Raw genomic sequence first — 18,217 nt, forward strand, 5'->3', positions numbered from 1 at the left:
AAATCCCTAGACGAAAATTCTCACATAAATAAATAAAATTAATATTATCAGTGAGTAAATTTAGTTATGGTTAATTAAAATAAAATAATTAAGTGATAATATGAAATAGTTATTTTATCTCTAAACTGAATAAGAAATAACAATGAATAAAAGAGTTTAAATTTTGTAGAACAATTAAATGGACAAAAAATTACTTTCACTCATGTGATTAGATCAAATGAAGTATCTCAAAAAGCTTAGAAAATCTTTATAGATTTCTCTACTTGAATCAATTTTGACAAACACTATAGTTGCTTTAAGGAAAAATTACATTTCAATCAAGTTTAATTGCGGAGAAAAAGTTAAAAATTATTTTTGAAAAAAATTACTTTTCAATTCAAATCAATCGAAAAAAAAGATGTCCAAATCTATTTTAAAAGCAAACCATTACAATACTAGAAGCAATTTGCATCCATCTAAAAAGCAAGTATAAACAATTACTAAATTGAAGTAAAATAGAAGAAAAGACACAAATGATATATATTTTTAGTATTGGATAAATTTCAAGAGATTATATAACTTTTTTAACTCTGAAATTTGTAAGACACAACGTTTGAATTTGCATGATGGTATTATAATTAGTGAATTTTGGTCGAATGTAGAAAAGCCAAAGTTAATGAATAATTTGGAAAAAGAATTTCGGATTGAATGAAAATTGAAGAGTTATAAATAAAAGAAATAATATAGACGGAATTCGGATTGAACCAGGTTATTTGATTTTTTAGGACAATGTCTGGTGAGGGGTGTGGGTTTTGTCGGGGAAGAAGTAGGCGAGTAATGAGTTAGAAACTCAGCTGACGCATACATTGGCTCAGCATTTCATAACGCGCTTATTTATTACTTCATTTTCCAATATCAGTTATAAGAGAAATAGAGTTTTTTTTTTTTAAAAAAGAAAAGAAAAGAAAAGAAAATTTCAGATATGGTGAGGTGGTGGCACCCTTTTCTCACTTTTTTTTTTTTAAAAAAAATGATATAGATTTCACGTACTACTTTTTTTTTAATATGAAGTTAAAAAATAAAGACTAAAGTTGGGTGGCCTTTGAAAAGCCAAAAAGATGGAAAAATGATAGAAAAAACACCTTAATAAATTGAAAGCAAAAATAGAGAAGAGATGAGATTAGGTAAGTTAGATTAGAGGTAGTAAGTAATTAAAAGAGAAAATATTTGTTTAAAAAATAAAATAAGAAAAGGAGTAAAAAAGACGGCCCCCGTCAACGCGTACCCAAAGGTAGACCTAAAAGAGAGGGGGCGGTCCATAAACAATAAATGCGGTCCAACACCGGCCTCCGTTAATCGCCACGTACCGTACACTTAATCAACCGGCAAATGCCGGTTCTCTACTCTTCTCCTATGCTTATACTATAATCCCAAGCTGTTCTCCAAATTCCCAACCCAAAGTCTTTTTCACATACACTTCACCCCATTTTCTCACTCTCTTTTTCTATCATTTTTTTTTTTTTTAAGAAAAAGTCTCTTTTTGGTTTAATGCAAAGATAAGAACTTTGGGTTTCTTTTGTTTCTTAGAAAAACAAAAAATATGGAGGAGAATATGTGAAAAAGTGTGTGGAGAAGAAGAAAGAGAATTTCATTTCCATGGCGAATTTAATATTTTCCGATGAGAATCCGTCAGCGGCGGCAGCAGCAGCAGCACCAGAAGCGACCAGTTCCGGTGGAAGCATCTTTGACATGGCAACTGGAGCAGGGGCATGTGATGGAGATACTAAGTGGGGGTCTTCTTTAGGTTTCATGGACTTGCTTGGCATCCATCAAGATGTCATTGCCCCTTCTTTATTCGATTCCTTTCAGCCACCACCGATTCTTCCACCACCACCTCCCTCAACATCATCTGAACCACTTCTTCACCAACAACTGGACGCGAAGCAGCTTCAAGCCCTTCCATCGCCGGCCTCCACCCTGCCGGAATCTTCTGAAGTTTTAAACAACCCTGCAACACCAAACTCTTCTTCCTTCTCTTCTTCATCTAATGAAGCTGCAAATGATCATGAACCAACCAAAGCTGAAGATGATGAAGAAGAAGAGCAGGATCAAGACAAGACAAAGAAACAGTAAGCTAACCTTTCTTTGACTATCATTTATGGCTTTGGATTCAATACTCACTCTCTCTATTTATTGTTTCTGTTTTTGAGTTAGATATTTGGGGTAGTGTGGGATAAACTTTTGGTTGCTTTGTATTGCTGATTTTTTAAGTAAAGGTTTTGTTTTTTAGCTTTGCTTTTGCTTTTATGGGTTTAGGTTGAAACCCAAAAAGAAGAACCAAAAAAGGCAAAGGGAACCGAGATTTGCGTTCATGACAAAGAGTGAAGTTGATCACTTAGATGATGGTTACCGATGGAGAAAGTATGGCCAAAAAGCTGTGAAAAACAGCCCTTTTCCCAGGTATCAATCAATATCTAATCTAATAACCCCTCTCCCTTTTCATATTGGTCCACTAATGTTCATTTTTAGTAAGCATTGCTATATTATATGGTTGAAAAACAGGAGCTATTATCGTTGCACCAGCGCTGGCTGTGGGGTGAAGAAGAGAGTCGAGAGATCCTCCGATGATCCCACCATCGTTGTCACCACTTACGAAGGCCAACACAAGCATCCCTACCCGATAACTCCTCGAGGAAGCATTGGAATCAACATGGATCCCTCCTCTAGTTTTGGCCCATCTTTTGTTGTTCCTCAACCTCAGTATTTACATCAGCAGCAACAATTGCAACCCTATATATATAACTCATCGCCTTCTTTGAACATTACTAGTATCACTACTAGTGGCTCTAGCTTCAATGCCTCGATCCCTGATTTCCTTCAAGACAGACGTTTTAATACTTCTCCTACTTCTTCTTCAGCTTCGTTACTAAGAGACAATGGACTCCTTCAGGATATTGTTCCAACACAGATGAGGAAAGAGGCAAAGGAACAGTAAGACAGTATGGGTTCTTTTTTTATATATAATTATATGATTGCTGGTATGTAGTTTCCTAATCCTTTACTAACTGATAAAAAACCCAATTCACTATATCTTTTTTTATTCAATCTATTATCATCTGTATAAAATCACCTGTCTTTTTATAGTGTTTTTGCAGGAGAACAAGTGGTTTTGTACTTGGTTTTTCTTGTGGTTATTATTCTTTGTATTTAAGGAGAATTCAATTATGGAAATATTGGGGTTTTTTTATTATTAATTTCTTCCATTTGTGCTACACGTTAGTCATTTTCTTCTCCTTTCTTTTTCATTGTATGCATTGTCAAGAGAGAAAACGTAGGTACAAAGAAGACTTTAGGGTTAGGGTTTTTTTCATGAAAAAGTCGTCATGCAGACTAGTTGTTAGCAAAGCAACATTTTATTGGATGGGTCAAAGCTCTTGAACTTGTAGAAAAAGGAAGCTGGGAAATCTACCCTAGGAAGCTAGAGAAAGAGAGAGGGCAGGGCAGTGAAAACAATGTGTTAAAAGTTAAATTATTATTTGAATGCCATATGTTTCATTGATGGAAGTGCAAAGAAAAAGATGAAAAAAAACAATGACTTGGTAGTCTAATTCACATTAGCCCCTTTTAAAAATCATGGATTTTTCTTCCTTTCCAAGCTATGGAGATACAAGTCACTAATTTATGGAATGTGAACATAATATCTCTTTCTACAAGTCTTCCCCATATTAGCTCTTACCACACATGCTTCTCTACTTATCTATGGGCAGAAACTATAATGAAAGCGGAAGAGGTTAGGGATGTCCAAGAATCGAGGCTTAGACCTAATGTCAATTATACGATCCGGTTTGACAACATGAAATCTGGGTTGGGAAGAAAATTTACTTTGAGGAGTAATGGCATTGTATCATATTAAATATCCCATCCTTTAGCTTTAACTTAAAAAAGAATATTTCATGTCATGTACAAACTATAGACCAAGCATATATGCATATATTCTTTGTTATCGAAAGTGTCAATATGCACACTTGAATTTCATAAATGGAAACTAAAGAGAAAGTAAAATCTTTTTGAATTCACTGTATATATAGCAGTAATATATACTCTTTTTATTTATTATTTGTTGTTTATATAAAATGAAAATAAAAAATTACAGTATTGTCTGTTAAAGCATACTGTGATATGAGAGTGCTCCAGGTCAAGATACTTATTATATCATGCATTAGTTTGGGAGAACCGGCCACCTCAGGGACAAGACATATATGTATGTTCGAAGATGTAAGAATAAAGAAGAAGGTGAGGCAAAGAATAATGAAAATTTCCTGGATTGTGTTATCAGTATCCCGTTGGAAGATTTTTGCATACAACAGCTGGCTTGAAATTTAGACAGCATCTTCTATTTCTGCTAATGTTAATTTATATATATATATATATACACACACCATCGATCCAGAAAGGATATGTTTTTTGGGGGGGTTAAAATTCTGAACCACGTGCATGAAAGAATGAGTATATTGTCAGCAAAAGTTGGCCGTCCAAAGCAGCATAACTTGTGGAAACTATTCTTGTTTCATATATATATAGAGAGAGAGAGTGTGTGTGTGTGTTTGTGTAAATATAGGATAGTCACTGGTTTACTTAATACCACAAAGAAGAAAGAGTAGAGAGAAACGTTTATGTAATTATCTCAACATTCAATATTTTCACCTCTATCATGTTGGCTACCAAAAGGTTCTTGTACTTTCTAATTTAGTCACTAATTAAATTGGAAGGGAAAATGTGGAATGCATACCATTTCAATTTGCAAAATATGATATGGAAGATCATCTGTCTTACACCTATATATCCTAAAAAGTTAGGTCTAGTGACTTTCATTCACGATTCATGTTTAGAATTTATGATTGTATTTCTCAAAAAAAAATATTCAAAAACATATGCACTCTTACTATTGCACCTAACACTTATTGGCATATTAAACATCTAAGCAAGAAATAACATACAAATATTGTTTCTATTTGATTTTACAACCCAATATAATTCATATGTATATACTATTAAAGGAAGATATATTATTATTTATCATGTTAATTCAAATTAAAAATGATTTAGTATAGATAATGTTACTTGGACTTCAATTATCAAATAAGTATGAATTAAATATGTGATGACACTCAAATAATTAATTTCTAATTGATGAGTGGTTAATTAATAATTAAAATTAAAATGTAAAATTGAGAGAGTAACTTTTTGAAATATTTATGTGTTACTTTGGAATATCAAAGTCACAAACTCAATTTTTAATATGTTAGATTTCAGTATGCTTTTGTATCTAGTTTCTTTTATGTTTTTGTATCTATTTTTTTTATGATTTGATATGATAAATCCTAATTAATAAAATAAACAGTTAAATTGATATTATATTAAGGATATTGTGTGTATATATAGTGAGAGAGAATTATTTTTTGTTCTTTTTTATATACAAACAAGTCTGAATTGAACTTCAAATTTACAAGCAAAAGTGATGCATTTAATGGTGAGCCATCGTTGGCTCTCCTCTATTTTTTTTGGTTTTGTAAACCATTCATCTTTGTTTAAGTCGACCTCAAAAGGGATATGGTAGGTTACCTTTTATGGATATATGGTTTTCACTTTTGACCAATCTTTTCACTATCATGCAAAATATACTTTCCCAAAACTTAATATTACTACCATCTTTTTAATTTAGTCTTCACTAGACATGATTAAAGTGAAATAAAACATAAAATTCAAAATCATTAATTGTCCAAAAAGTCACGAAATTAATCGTACAAAAAACAATAAATGTATGTAAAATTATTTTTAATTTACATTATACATTATATTATTGCCAAATGAGACTATCGCATTTTATTCAAAACTTTTGAAGCTAAATTCACTCATTTCTATTTGAGATGATATGCCATCATCCTTTCGCTAACTAAAAAATTTAGTGTTCAAAGAAATCAAGTAAGAAGTTTTAATAAATGATGAAAAGTTGTCTCCTAAATGCCAAGAGAATTTATAAATAGTAGTAAAGGCATCTAGGGTGAGCAAATGAGGTTCAAAATCAAATCTCGTCATGCAAATATTAAAAAAAGAAATAAAAATTGAGGAGAAGAATAAAGCTTTTATCTTTTTGAATTTTGAGCACTTGGATTCTATCTAAAAAAGGTTGCCACTATCTGGACTTGACTTGATGGCCATCGGCTGTTTTGTGTACCACTTGGGACCAGTTCTGTATGATTAATATTTTAATATGCATATCAAATTTTGAAATAATCAAAAGGCTAATAATCAACTAACCATTGGTACAATGATACCCCTTCCCCAAAATAAAGAACTAATGACCAGAATCTAACTTGGGAGGGTGATGTATGTCGACATTTCAGAGCAAAAACGAGAGTTCTTTTTTCTAAGTATCGGGTTATTATAGGAACTTATATTATGTTACACAAATACAGATGGCTTTCATTGCCCTAATATTTAATGGCAAAAGCATAAAATGCCTGTAACCAAGCAAAGGCTTTTTACCACACTAAATTCTGAGAAGATTTACTATTACATATATTGTAGCTTCTATTATTACACATCTCATCTGCCAGGCATTTTAGCTTAAAATGGGTTGCTGCTGCATCCATGCCATTGCCATTTGCCATGACTATTTGTGTTTTTATGATCGCCCGGCATTCTTCTAAAAGAAACACGATTCCCCCTAGGAGACTCTCCTCAGCTTCCAATTTCAAGTCCCTTAACAAAATGATGAATGATGCATTAAGCATACAATAAAAAAGCTTCAACTTGAGACTGATATTTGCCTAAGCAATCCAGGCTAACCAAGTCTAAACCGAAAAGCAAGCAAAATTAACCACCTTATGGCTTATTCTTCCATGCTAAATCCTGTACCATCTGAAGCCCCTGCAGCAAATAGACCAAAGAAATTAATAGTGTTGTCTATTGAGACACAATAATGAAAATTACGAAAACTTATACCTGTTGGAATCGTGATGGATCATTGGGTGATGGTGCCACTGGTAATTGTCCGTAACCAAGTTCCTGTAAAATCCAAAGATACAAAAAATGAGACTTATGAGGCAATGAACTATTACAGGAAAGTGAAAACAAGAATGCTTTACAAAACTGTAAAAGAAGGGTTGGAAAGGAAAACAAAGAATATTTATTGTAAAACAATTTGACAACTAGTTAACCCAGTGACAATCAACATGTTTCTTGAGGTTTTCTCGTTTTTTGGCTTGGCTGTTAATATAAAGTTTACCTGTGTACTTTGTTGATTTCTAACTCCAGAAGTTTTGTAAAAGAGAAGGGTTGCCAAAGAAAAAGAAGAAGAAATAAACTACAATTTTATTGTAAATCAATTCGACAACTAGTTAACCCGGTGACGATCAACTTCTTGAGGTTCTCTTTATTTGGCTGGGCTGTTAAATATAAAGTTTACCTGTGTACTTTGTTGATTTCTAACTCCAGAAGCTGGATACTGGAATTCCACAAAGTAGAATTAGCATTGCATAACGAGATATCTAATACAATAAAACCCAGTTAAAAAAAGTCAAAAACCAACCGCTGTGGGATAGATAGGCTGCTGTAACTGGTGAGGATGGCGAATCTGTGTCTGAAGCTGGGTTTGCAGCTGTGCCTGTTGTGAAGCTTGCTGAGCAGCATGTAACTGAGTTTGAGGTTGTTGAACAGGTGGCTTTTGTTGTTGCTGCTGCTGTTGTTCAAACAAAGTTAATTCTTCGGGCTTCTCCCACTGCATAAGGATTCGAATTGAATACATTAGTTAATTAAGAAATAATTTGCCAACAGTTAACCGGAAATCAAATTCACGTCTCACCTTGCTTTCACGTGTTAGACTGTTATGATAGTATTTGAACCCGTCAGGTGAAGTATGCTCTGTCCAATGACATTCTACTACCGGTTTCATAGCAGCAGATGCAGATGAAGGAACATCTGTACCAGGTGTTTTGGCAGGAGCGCTGCCAACAGCCTGCGGCATCATACCAGCCCACTGACAATGCACCAACCATAATCCTCAGAGTAAATTAATTACAGCACAACTTTCACAAGGCATGTTGACATGAATATATGAGATACACATGAAGGAGAATTACCATCCAATGATAACCCGGGCACTTAAAATCCTTAAATTTTTATTGAAGCAGGATACTTTTAGAAAATATTTTTTCTAAAGAACTCTTTTGAGCTGAAATTAAAATTGACTTGGTTTTTAGAAGCCTCATAGCCTCAATTTACCTCTAAAAATAATATAATTCCTGTGTGAATCCAACCATTATAGCCCCACATACCTGATGTTTAGAAGCCTGAGAATTCTGCTGCAATGTCATATTTTGATTTGAAGGTTGCATCAGCTGCAATTGTTGCTGCAGCTGAGAAAATGCCTGCTGAGATGATTGGAAGCTTGCTTGCAGAGTTTGTGTTTGTTGAGACAGCATCTGCGCTAGCTGAGAAGGGGATTGCTGAAGTGGTTGCAGCGGCTGCTGCTGGTTAGGAGCAGGTAACTGTTGTTGATTTGCAGCACTGGCCGCAGAATTGGGCGGTAAGTTGACATTCAAAGGGTTTTGTAGTGCTGCACCAGATGAAACATTCGGCTGAACCAGTGGCCGAGACGCAGACAACTGGCCACTCAAACCAGCTAAATGTTGTGAGGGAAGAGCTTGACTGAAGGGAGTATGACTAGCAGGAGGAACTTGAAGTTGACCAACATGTGAAGTTTGTGTCTGCGAGTATGACATAGGTGCTTGCGGGTGTAGTTGAAAGGAAGGCGGTAGATTCTGTGGTGAACCAAGGGGCTTCTGTAAAGGTGAAATCTGATGACCAACAGTTGGAATTTGTGATGAAGATTGATTAAATCCCTGAAATGAAACAAACCTAATTCAATCTTAAATGAAACATGAAGAATGCAAAAGCATAAAAAGCATGTCAATTTTTCACAAACCTGTACTGAAGTAGATGAAGATGAAACTGAAAGGCCAGGAAGAGAACCATCTGAAGGGCCACCAAAAGGAGCACCCTAGTGTTTTTTAAGCATAGTTAGCCAGGGTTTGCAAGTAAAACAAAATTAGAAATAAGAAAATTTCCAAACAACACCAAAATCGATGATTGACAACCTTTCAAAAGGCCAAGCATAAAAGAACTAATAGGATAAAGATGAAGAGTATGACCACAAGCTCATGGCTTTCAGGCTCCAATTATCCAAATGACAGTTAAATCTAATTATAGGTTATTTACAGTTCTTTAGAAAGAATCTTGCTTTGAAGGAAAGGAAAAGAAATTTAGCACCTCAATGATAACTTCAATAATAACTGTCCAAGGTAGATTGCTCAAACTAAAATAATAACTTCAACATAACATCCACAAAATATGTTATCACATGCCATTAAGGAGAAATATGGCTGATTAACACAATTTCATAGTAAAAATTAGAAATGTGCCAGCCAAGCTTTCTTACTGGATTTAAAGGTATTGCTAGGTCAGCAGACCTAGGTAGCAACTGGTTCCCCATACTCCGAATGCCAGGATTAGAAGTTGGTCCCATTTTCTGTGGACTCATAGGGTGCCAAGCAGTAGGTGGAACACGATCCCCCATTGCATCACCAAAGTTGGGTGCTGGTCTGTAAAGGACGACAAGAAAACAGAAGTTCAGAAATGCAAGCCAAACGATAAAAGGAGATAGCTTAGCCCTTGAAAACATTATACTTTTCTTGGGTACCTAGGCCTTGGTGTTTGGAAACGAGGACCAAAACCTGGACCTCCAAATGCAGCAGCACCACCCCTGGAAAGGAAGCAAGTTGAGAAACAGCCTACAATTAATTCAATCAAAGCGTAACATAGGAAAGAGGCTAACAGTGAATTGACAAACAGATAGACAACCAACTTTCATCTATAATGCAAGGTAAAAACATGTCCTTCAAAAGAAACATCGATAGCAAATCATCAAAGGCTGGCCCTTTCCCATTTACATCCCACTGTACAAGTTTACACATAAAGAAGTGCATTTAAGGAAAACCTTGAGTCTCCAGGTCCTTGCCGGGGCCTCTTAGGATCAGCAAAACGGACAGTTAATGGTTGATCACAACCCTAAGATATAGAAAAAAAATAATGAATAGGTAGTTCAATAATATAATCAACAAACACAACATTAAAAAAAGAAGTAACGATGCTTACTCTCATTGTATAAATTCCATTGAGAGCATCTATAGCTGCTAGTGCCATTTCTCTATCAGAGTATTTAACAAATCCACAGCCTTCAAAATGAATGTAATAAATATTTGAGAGAAGAAAAGTGGAAACATGAAATTACATAAACATATAAGATCTGAACATAGATTACTGAAAATAAAAAATAATTCATCAAATCCAAGATGGTCATGTAAATATAGAACTCAAGGACACACCACGACTCTGCTTTGATTCATCACGCATGAGGTAAACATCTTCAACTCGACCAAATCGAGAAAAAACCTGCCAATGGAACAACAATTACTAGTTTGGTAACATATATAAAAATGAAGAAAAAAGAACTAAAATTGACCAGTTAATAATGGCAACGTACATAGGTTATGCATAACAAGAAAGAAAAACCATATACCAATTGAAGTGATACCACAAAATGTCATTAGAAATAAATAATTTCTTTCACACCAGCATGTAAAAGCAACAGCATAATTAAACAAATAAAATATTTATATAGCATACTTCCTGAACATCCATTTCAGTAGCTTGTTTGTTCAGCGACCCAACAAACAATTTGTACTCAACTGCACCTGTCATTAAGGAAAAAAGAATCTGTCATGGAGAAATTAGACTATGTATGATAAGCAGCATAACCATGGACCATTTTGTATAATATGCTTGGATTGTGTAACACACAAGAGGATGTGCATAAACACGTCTAGACTTTGAAAAACTTCCACTTGACAACTACGTCTTTACAAAGAGATTACACTGCCTCCATTCTGACTTTAAAGGACATCAGAAAAATCATGGTAAATAAGGGATCCGCGTTAACAAGAGCATGCAGCATCTAAATTCAAAAACCACACGTCACTAAAAGTGAGTGCCATGGATATTACATGCATAAGGCTGGAAATTAAATGAGAATATACTGGCATGTAACAACCAAAAAGATCATTTATTGACACATTCACACATATAAATTACAGATCAAGCTTCAAAACCCTACAAATATGCAATAATTACCAAGGCGTTCTCGCTCCCCATCAGCATATCTGACTTGGATAGGACCCACTCCCTGTGAATATGACAACGAGAATGTACAATAATTCAGTTGTAAGAGTTCAAAATCATTTCAGAATACATACATGGACAAAAAACAACGCAAGAGGCAAAAGACCTCACCCCAGGGAGGGTATGTTGATTGTGTAAGGCTCTGATAGCCCTATCGGCTTCTTCTAAGGTTGCATATTTTATAAAACAACATCCTGCACAACCACAGCGTTTTAATTCTGATTTTGTTAGATCACTTGCACCCTCACAGATGGTGCAGATAGGCAGGCACATAAAATATCACAAAACCATAAAATACATGTCATGGAATTATGCCATTACAGTTGCATAAGAATGGAACTAGCGAAGGTGGGGAAATATCCAAAATATCCAAATTACCATGAAATCTATTTTCATTTAGCACAACCCACAGAAAAGTAAAATGAATGTCAACCACCACATCCGAATGTTCAAAAGAGAAACATCTTAAACCAAATCATTCGTATCTCTTTCAAGGCAGTGCACATGCCACAAATATAACAATGTACAGGATATCCCTGCCAGATAACCCCTTAACAGAACATAGCAGAACTAGATAATATGTAATATATAAGTGGCAGAGTTCTTTAGAACAATTTGTTGCTAAATCATAGTTTGCCTTCAAAAAAAAAAAAACAATCATTTAAGACAAGACAGCAGAGATAGTTTTCTTTTTATAAGTAGACAATTAATAGAAAAAGAGCCCAATAAGAACAACAGGGCATAATTCCTTCTTGCAGAAAATAGCACCATGTCAACATCCTAATCTTGTGACAATATACGCTGCAAACCTACATAGAAAATAGCTTTCAACCATGCAACTAATCAACCAACATATTGCTACTCCCAAGAAAATGACCCATAAGCACAAAATCTTGCCAGTAATTGTATTTTAAATCCATGCAATAATCCACATAAAGCTGGAAGCTGAATCAATTTGCCATGACAATAACCATCACTGTGCTTACAAGCAGAACTTCATGGGCACAAGTAGAAAGGAATTTTATCAAACATTAAAGATAACAGAAAGGCAAGCACCCATATATCATCTTATATTTCCACTCTTTCAATTTTCCCACAGATTGAGCCACACAGACATACGATGCTAACATACTCCAAAAGGAACCATCAGTCACTAACATTACAAGCTCACAACACAAGAATATTCAAATCTTAACTCTACCTCTCCCCAACCAGCTCCAAACAAATAACAAAAAGGTTTCAACACCAAGCACTAGTGCACGGAGAAGCGAGAACTCAACTATTTGTCACTCACATTAGACCACGTGACGGTATGTCAAGCTACGTTATAGCTCTCCCAATGGGCCCAAATAAGATAATGTGTATAGCACAAACACCAAGCACAACAGAAATCTAGGTTCCGATGAACCTAGAAACAAAGAACAAGCATTTTAGGCCTCCCCTTTATCAGTTGCTTCCTTCTCTATCCAAACAAATCTCTCACAATACATTTTCTAGGAATCTAGCTAAGCAAATAACATAAGAAGGCTATGCACATGACCAAGTAAGAGATTATGAGCAGCACTAAGCTTGCTTTGCAGATAAGACAACCGTCTTGTTTAAACTATTAACTCATTCATGTATGGAAATAACAAATTAACCTAGAAACGTCAGTTGCATACTTACAGTAGAAATATTCATACCAAACAAAAGGAATATGGGATTCCACCATCTCCACACAAATTTCAAGAATTAAATTGGTTCATCAAGCATATATTCTCACTTGACAAGCACAAGAAACCAAGTGCCATGCAGTAACTCTACCCAAAATTCATAATTGTACTGCTGCTTTGGATTTGAAAGAATAAATAAGAAAAATGCACAAAGATCAGACCTATTAAGGTTCTACCTAATCGTACCAAGACGGAATCATCAAAGCATTCACTTCACCAAGCATCTATGAGTATATAGACTTAGTCACTCAGAGAAGACATCAATCTTCACCAAACATACAAGTAATTCCCATGAGAATGGACCATAGTTCTCTCTGAATAATGTATAACCAAACCTGACTTTAAGGCTCACAACTATAAATAATAAATAAAAAAGAACGAACCAAAATGATAAATGGATTGAAAATAGCAGAGCAGAATTGCTGAAAATACAATAAAATAAGTGGAGAACCTAACAAGGAATTTTCATAAAAGGTTAACCTCTACTGCAGTGGTTAACCACAAGCAGGAGAAAAAATGTTTCACAAAGCCATCTGATAGAAAAGAACAACAATTTCAGGTAACCATGCTGCACAATTCTAGAATCCAAACCTCCATGTTGGTTTAAATTCAAACACATCCATTCCTCCTTGCACATTACAACATTCACATTACACAACAGCATTCAAACCATGAAAAAGAAAATGAGTTCCCTGAATGAGAAATCCATCAGCATTCTCACTCTCTGGCACAAAAGGCAAGCACTACTGATACAATCAACAATGGAAACTATAGATAAATAAATAAATAAAAACCAAGAAGCAACCAAAATCTGAGCAGGGCAGCGATTATATTATAAACAGGACATGACAGGAGGAATAAAATAAAAATCAATGAGTTCAAACTACACAATCCTATTGGTATCACAAAAATTTAGGGAAATTCAAGAGAAAAAATGATTAGTGCAACCACAAAGCCACCTGGAGCATAAGCGCAAATTTGCCGATTAAATAACCAATGCTAACTGCTGCATCAGGTTGCAGTCACAAGATACAGCAGCAGCAGCAACTAATTTTCTATTGTAGAAAAGAGAATTCCCACAGAACTTTTAGTAATATTATAAGGATAGAAATCGATACAGAAAATGAGCCGGCAACCAATATAGACTAGCCATCCAACTGATAAAAATAATTCAACCAACATGCCCAAATACAGAGTCACCAAAAAATCAACTCCCATGCACATAAATCAATCCCAAAAAAGTGTGATGCCTGTAAAGCTCCAAGTAACAAAGCATAGAATCAAGGAATTTGTAACACACAGAACTTAATAATCATCCATATCAGATAAACATCCAAATTCAAATCCATCTAAACAAAATAAAACTGGTCCATAGAAATTTCAACCCCCGTATTAAAATAAGAATTACCAGATTCTCCAAGATAGAAGTCAACCACAGAAATCCTCCAACCAACAATATGACATAAACCATTCAACACAACAATCATAGAGTTCCTTGTTTTTACATAATACAACAGCAGCACATCCTTCAATGTATATATGAGATATACTACAGTAATGGAAATAAACACTGCCATGAAAGTTTATTGTTGGCTAATGCCCTCACAACAGAATCCATTATTTCAAGGACAGGTTCCATTTCTGGTACAAGTTCCCTACATTTTTCTATACATAAACCAGTTTTTAGCGAGTTTACATTTCTCTCCTTGTTTGACAGGAGTGACATAAAAAAAGGTGGTAGCAACCAAAACCAACAAGCGCGGAACTTGTATCAAAAACAAACTGAGATGAAGATGAGCTTAAGTTTGCTCCTATCAGCCTCTCAGCACACCTGAAATAAGATAGGTATAATAACAAATATCCAAGGATGAAACAACATTCATACATACCTTGAGGTTGGCCAGTTTTTTTATCTTTTATTAAAGCAACCTCTATCACATCTCCATGTTCTTCAAATAAGTGCCGAATCTGACAAAAGATGAATAAATAATATCATTTGTACAGGAAATAATACCAAAAAGCCCAAAATGCAAAATAGCTTAATATTACATCGCATTAATGCTTAAATGGTATTCATTCGAAATATCAAATCGACATCCAGCATATGAAGATAAGTGAATCAAATTACATATCTGGAAGCAAAAGGAGAGTACAAACGGGAGTATGATAGTTTCAAAAGTATCATGCAAAAAATGAACTGACTTACATCCTCTTCTCTAGCCGTCCTTGGTACAGATCCCACAAAAAGTTTGGCAAAATTGCCCCCACCGCCAGCACCACCAAATCGATCTTGACAAAGCAAAAAGAAAATAAAAACAAAGTATAAGTAGATAAAATAAGTAATGTAATGGTCTGGGGATGCAATTATTATGGTCAGAAATCAGTAAAGGAGGATAAAATTCGAATATGGAAAGCAGAATTCAAGATAAATGATCTGTAGCTAAAACCATACATGCATCCAAGGAACAAAAAATTCAAGTAAATATTGAGAACTTGGTAAATTTATACTTCAAAATGGAAGTCCGTCAAATAGAAGCAAATGCTAAGGAAAATGCCCTAAAATCTTTGAATTGACGAATTATTCAATTAGTGGAAGCAGTAAATGAGTGAAAAATTACAATTGAAAAATATAAAATAACTTGGATTGTAAGCAACAAAACGAACCTCTGTTGGGGGAACCACCTCCACGGCCAGAAAATGGAAAAGGTCGTTTCTGTCCCGTATGAGCTGGCTGCAGATGATGCGGTGAAGGGTTTGGATAATTACCCTCAAAACCACCGGCCATAGGCCGAAACCCTCCCCCTCCTCCGCCACCTCCAATTGGTCGAAAGCCTCCACCTCCGCCACCGCTGTTGTGATGCTGACGAGGAGGACTATCGAAGGGACGATGTCCTCCTCCTCCTCCACTGCCACGGAAGTTGCTAGGGCTACGTCGACGGTGTTGGTAGGGATCTTGGGCATCGAACTTATCGTTGAAATTAGTATTGGTGTCGGTGTTAATGCTGTTATAGCGGCTCATAGGAGAAGCGTCGGAGAAACGCGAGGGTCCTCTATAGTAACGGTCGTGATTATTGTTATTATAGTAAGAGTCTTGGTTGTTGTTGGTGGTGGTGTTGTTGCCATCGCCATAGCGGTCGGCTCTGTACCTATCCAGCTTTGCTGAGTGTGTTTAAGCTCAAAGTTGAAGCCCTAAACTTGAAATTTGCAGAAACTAAAACAAAGAGAAAATGTTACTACTAAAAACAAGTTGAAAGAAGAAAATAGATAGAGACCAAAAAATACGCAAAGTGAAAGGGAATTTTGGTTGGAGTTTTCAAGGGGGCAAAGCGGGTCAGGTCACGGCAGGACAAGTCCCTTTATAGGAAGTAGTTTCTGGGCTCCCTAATAATGGCCCAATTTAATTGTTTTGACCTTTTAGAGGTCTCATTTAGCCCAATCTGAATGAAGTTTGAGTTTGGTTTTTCGTGCGATACATCATGAGTTCATTGCCATCTACCAACAAAATATCAGTTAACTCATACGGAGCTTCATTAGAGTCAAACTGAAAATTAAAATTCGAGTTTTGCTTTTCTAAATATATGCTTTCACATCCATTGTTGGAATCGGTGTAGGAAAACCCTGCAATTACCAAATAAAGTTTGTAAAAGGTGATTTACCTTAGTTGCATTTGTTACTAAGCTAATGACTGTCATATAGAGAGCAAGGTTGAGTCCATCCCAGAGGGCCCACAGTTTTGCTTCGGTGCTTGTAGCTCTCGGGATGCATCTAAACGACCCTATAACCCAATCCCTAAATAATTTCTAATAACAGTTCCCGCCCCGACACAACCAGGGTTCTTAAATGCAAAGCCATCCATGTTAACCTTAACAAGGCCAAGTTTAGGTTTTTGCCATCCAATAAGGATGAAACAGGCTTGTGGAACTCTTTTAATGCTACTAGCAGCAAAAAATTTTGTTGCTTTTCCTGTAGTCAAGTTGACGAGAAGATTAGGGTTTGGATTATTGGTAAAGAGTAAGACATTTCTCAATAGACAAATCTCTTATAGCATGAATGTAAACACTAAGGGCCACCGGGCTTTTGGCTTAACCAGCCAGGCTTTTTCAATGATGTTCAAGTCAAGCCAATAGGTCCATTTACTATCCCAATAGGATCTTAAGGGAGCACGGTTTTTAACAGTCGATCACCACCCCTTAGTTATTGTGCATTCTCTAAAGATATGCTCGATTGTTTCCAGGGAGTTTCTACAAAACAAGCAGTCCACGGTTTCATTTAATCACATTTCCCAGTGTCTGAGGAAGTCTTTTGTCGGGATGATTTTTTTGAAGGATTTTTAGAGAAAGAATTGAAGCTTGGGTGGTAGTTTTGCTGTCCAAATATTTTTCCAATGTTGTTCTGACTGGTTGAGATTTAAACTCCTGGTTTCTTGACCATGGATCATTTCATAAGTGCTTTCCAGAGAAAATCTTCCCGAGTTTGTTAAGTTCTAGCAGATTGTTCACGCTTTATATGGGGGAAAGGGTGCATAGGAAAATCTATAGTATATCCCTAGGAATTTGGAATGTTAAGGCCTTTCATTTTCATGACCGTAAATGAATGGATAGCATCATCACAAGTGAGTGGGCCGATTATGATTTTTCTCAAAGGGCCAAGGCCAATCAATTTATAAAGCTAAAATCTAGTATTTCCACTATATTTGATTACCCATCTCAAGCCCTCTTCATTAAAATGACTAGTCTTTTGAAAGGCTTTCGAAATAGGTGATGCGGTGCGATTATGATGATATGGATTTTAGGGTTTCATATACTTGGTAAGAAGAACTCTTACCCACAAACTCCCCCTCTCGTGAATAAGTCGCCAACTAAGGTTGACCATTAAAGCATGATTTCTCTTTTTTGCCTTTCTTATACTAATCCACTAAGGGGCTTTGGTTTAGTGATGGTATCCTAGCTAGTGAGGTGGAGTTTCCTCTTTACTTCTATTCCTCCCAAAGGAAGTTTCTGTTAATTTGGTCAATCATTTTTCATATAAAGGTTGGGAGGAGATTTACTTGCATGAAATAAATAGGGATAGAAGTTGTGGTAGCTTGAATGAGCGTAAGCCTTCTAACTGGGAAAAGAGGTTGGCTTTCCAAGAGCTAAGATTACCACTGTAACACCTTATACCCAACCTGATTGACTGGTTCGAATACAAGATATCACATTAACTCTGAAACAAACTATGAACAAATT

At 35.6% G+C, this 18,217-nt stretch overlaps 2 protein-coding genes across 2 annotated transcripts; one reads left to right on the forward strand and one right to left on the reverse strand.

Annotated features, from left to right (window-relative positions):
- Positions 1–1,156: 1,156 nt before the first annotated feature.
- Positions 1,157–4,706, forward strand: LOC108487513 (probable WRKY transcription factor 48). Its single transcript, XM_017791870.2, has 3 exons — positions 1,157–2,108; positions 2,296–2,439; positions 2,542–4,706. Exons 1-3 carry the CDS (start codon positions 1,636–1,638, stop codon positions 2,972–2,974), a joined length of 1,050 nt encoding a protein of 349 aa, XP_017647359.1. The 5' UTR covers positions 1,157–1,635; the 3' UTR covers positions 2,975–4,706.
- Positions 4,707–6,397: 1,691 nt separating this feature from the next.
- LOC108489196 (flowering time control protein FCA) lies at positions 6,398–16,347 on the reverse strand. The gene is made up of 19 exons (XM_017793542.2): positions 15,654–16,347; positions 15,196–15,278; positions 14,879–14,957; positions 11,389–11,471; positions 11,230–11,281; positions 10,726–10,793; positions 10,425–10,491; positions 10,195–10,274; positions 10,037–10,107; positions 9,740–9,802; positions 9,479–9,641; positions 8,966–9,040; positions 8,316–8,882; positions 7,844–8,017; positions 7,571–7,759; positions 7,448–7,486; positions 6,985–7,047; positions 6,864–6,909; positions 6,398–6,741 (listed from the first exon to the last, which is right to left on the reverse strand). The coding sequence occupies exons 1-18, from the start codon at positions 16,006–16,008 to the stop codon at positions 6,865–6,867; spliced, it is 2,316 nt and encodes a 771-aa protein (XP_017649031.1). The 5' UTR covers positions 16,009–16,347; the 3' UTR covers positions 6,398–6,741; position 6,864.
- Positions 16,348–18,217: the final 1,870 nt, after the last annotated feature.

This window comes from Gossypium arboreum, chromosome 10 (genome assembly GCF_025698485.1).
Source record: "Gossypium arboreum isolate Shixiya-1 chromosome 10, ASM2569848v2, whole genome shotgun sequence".
In the NCBI taxonomy this organism is placed as follows: Eukaryota; Viridiplantae; Streptophyta; class Magnoliopsida; order Malvales; family Malvaceae; genus Gossypium; species Gossypium arboreum.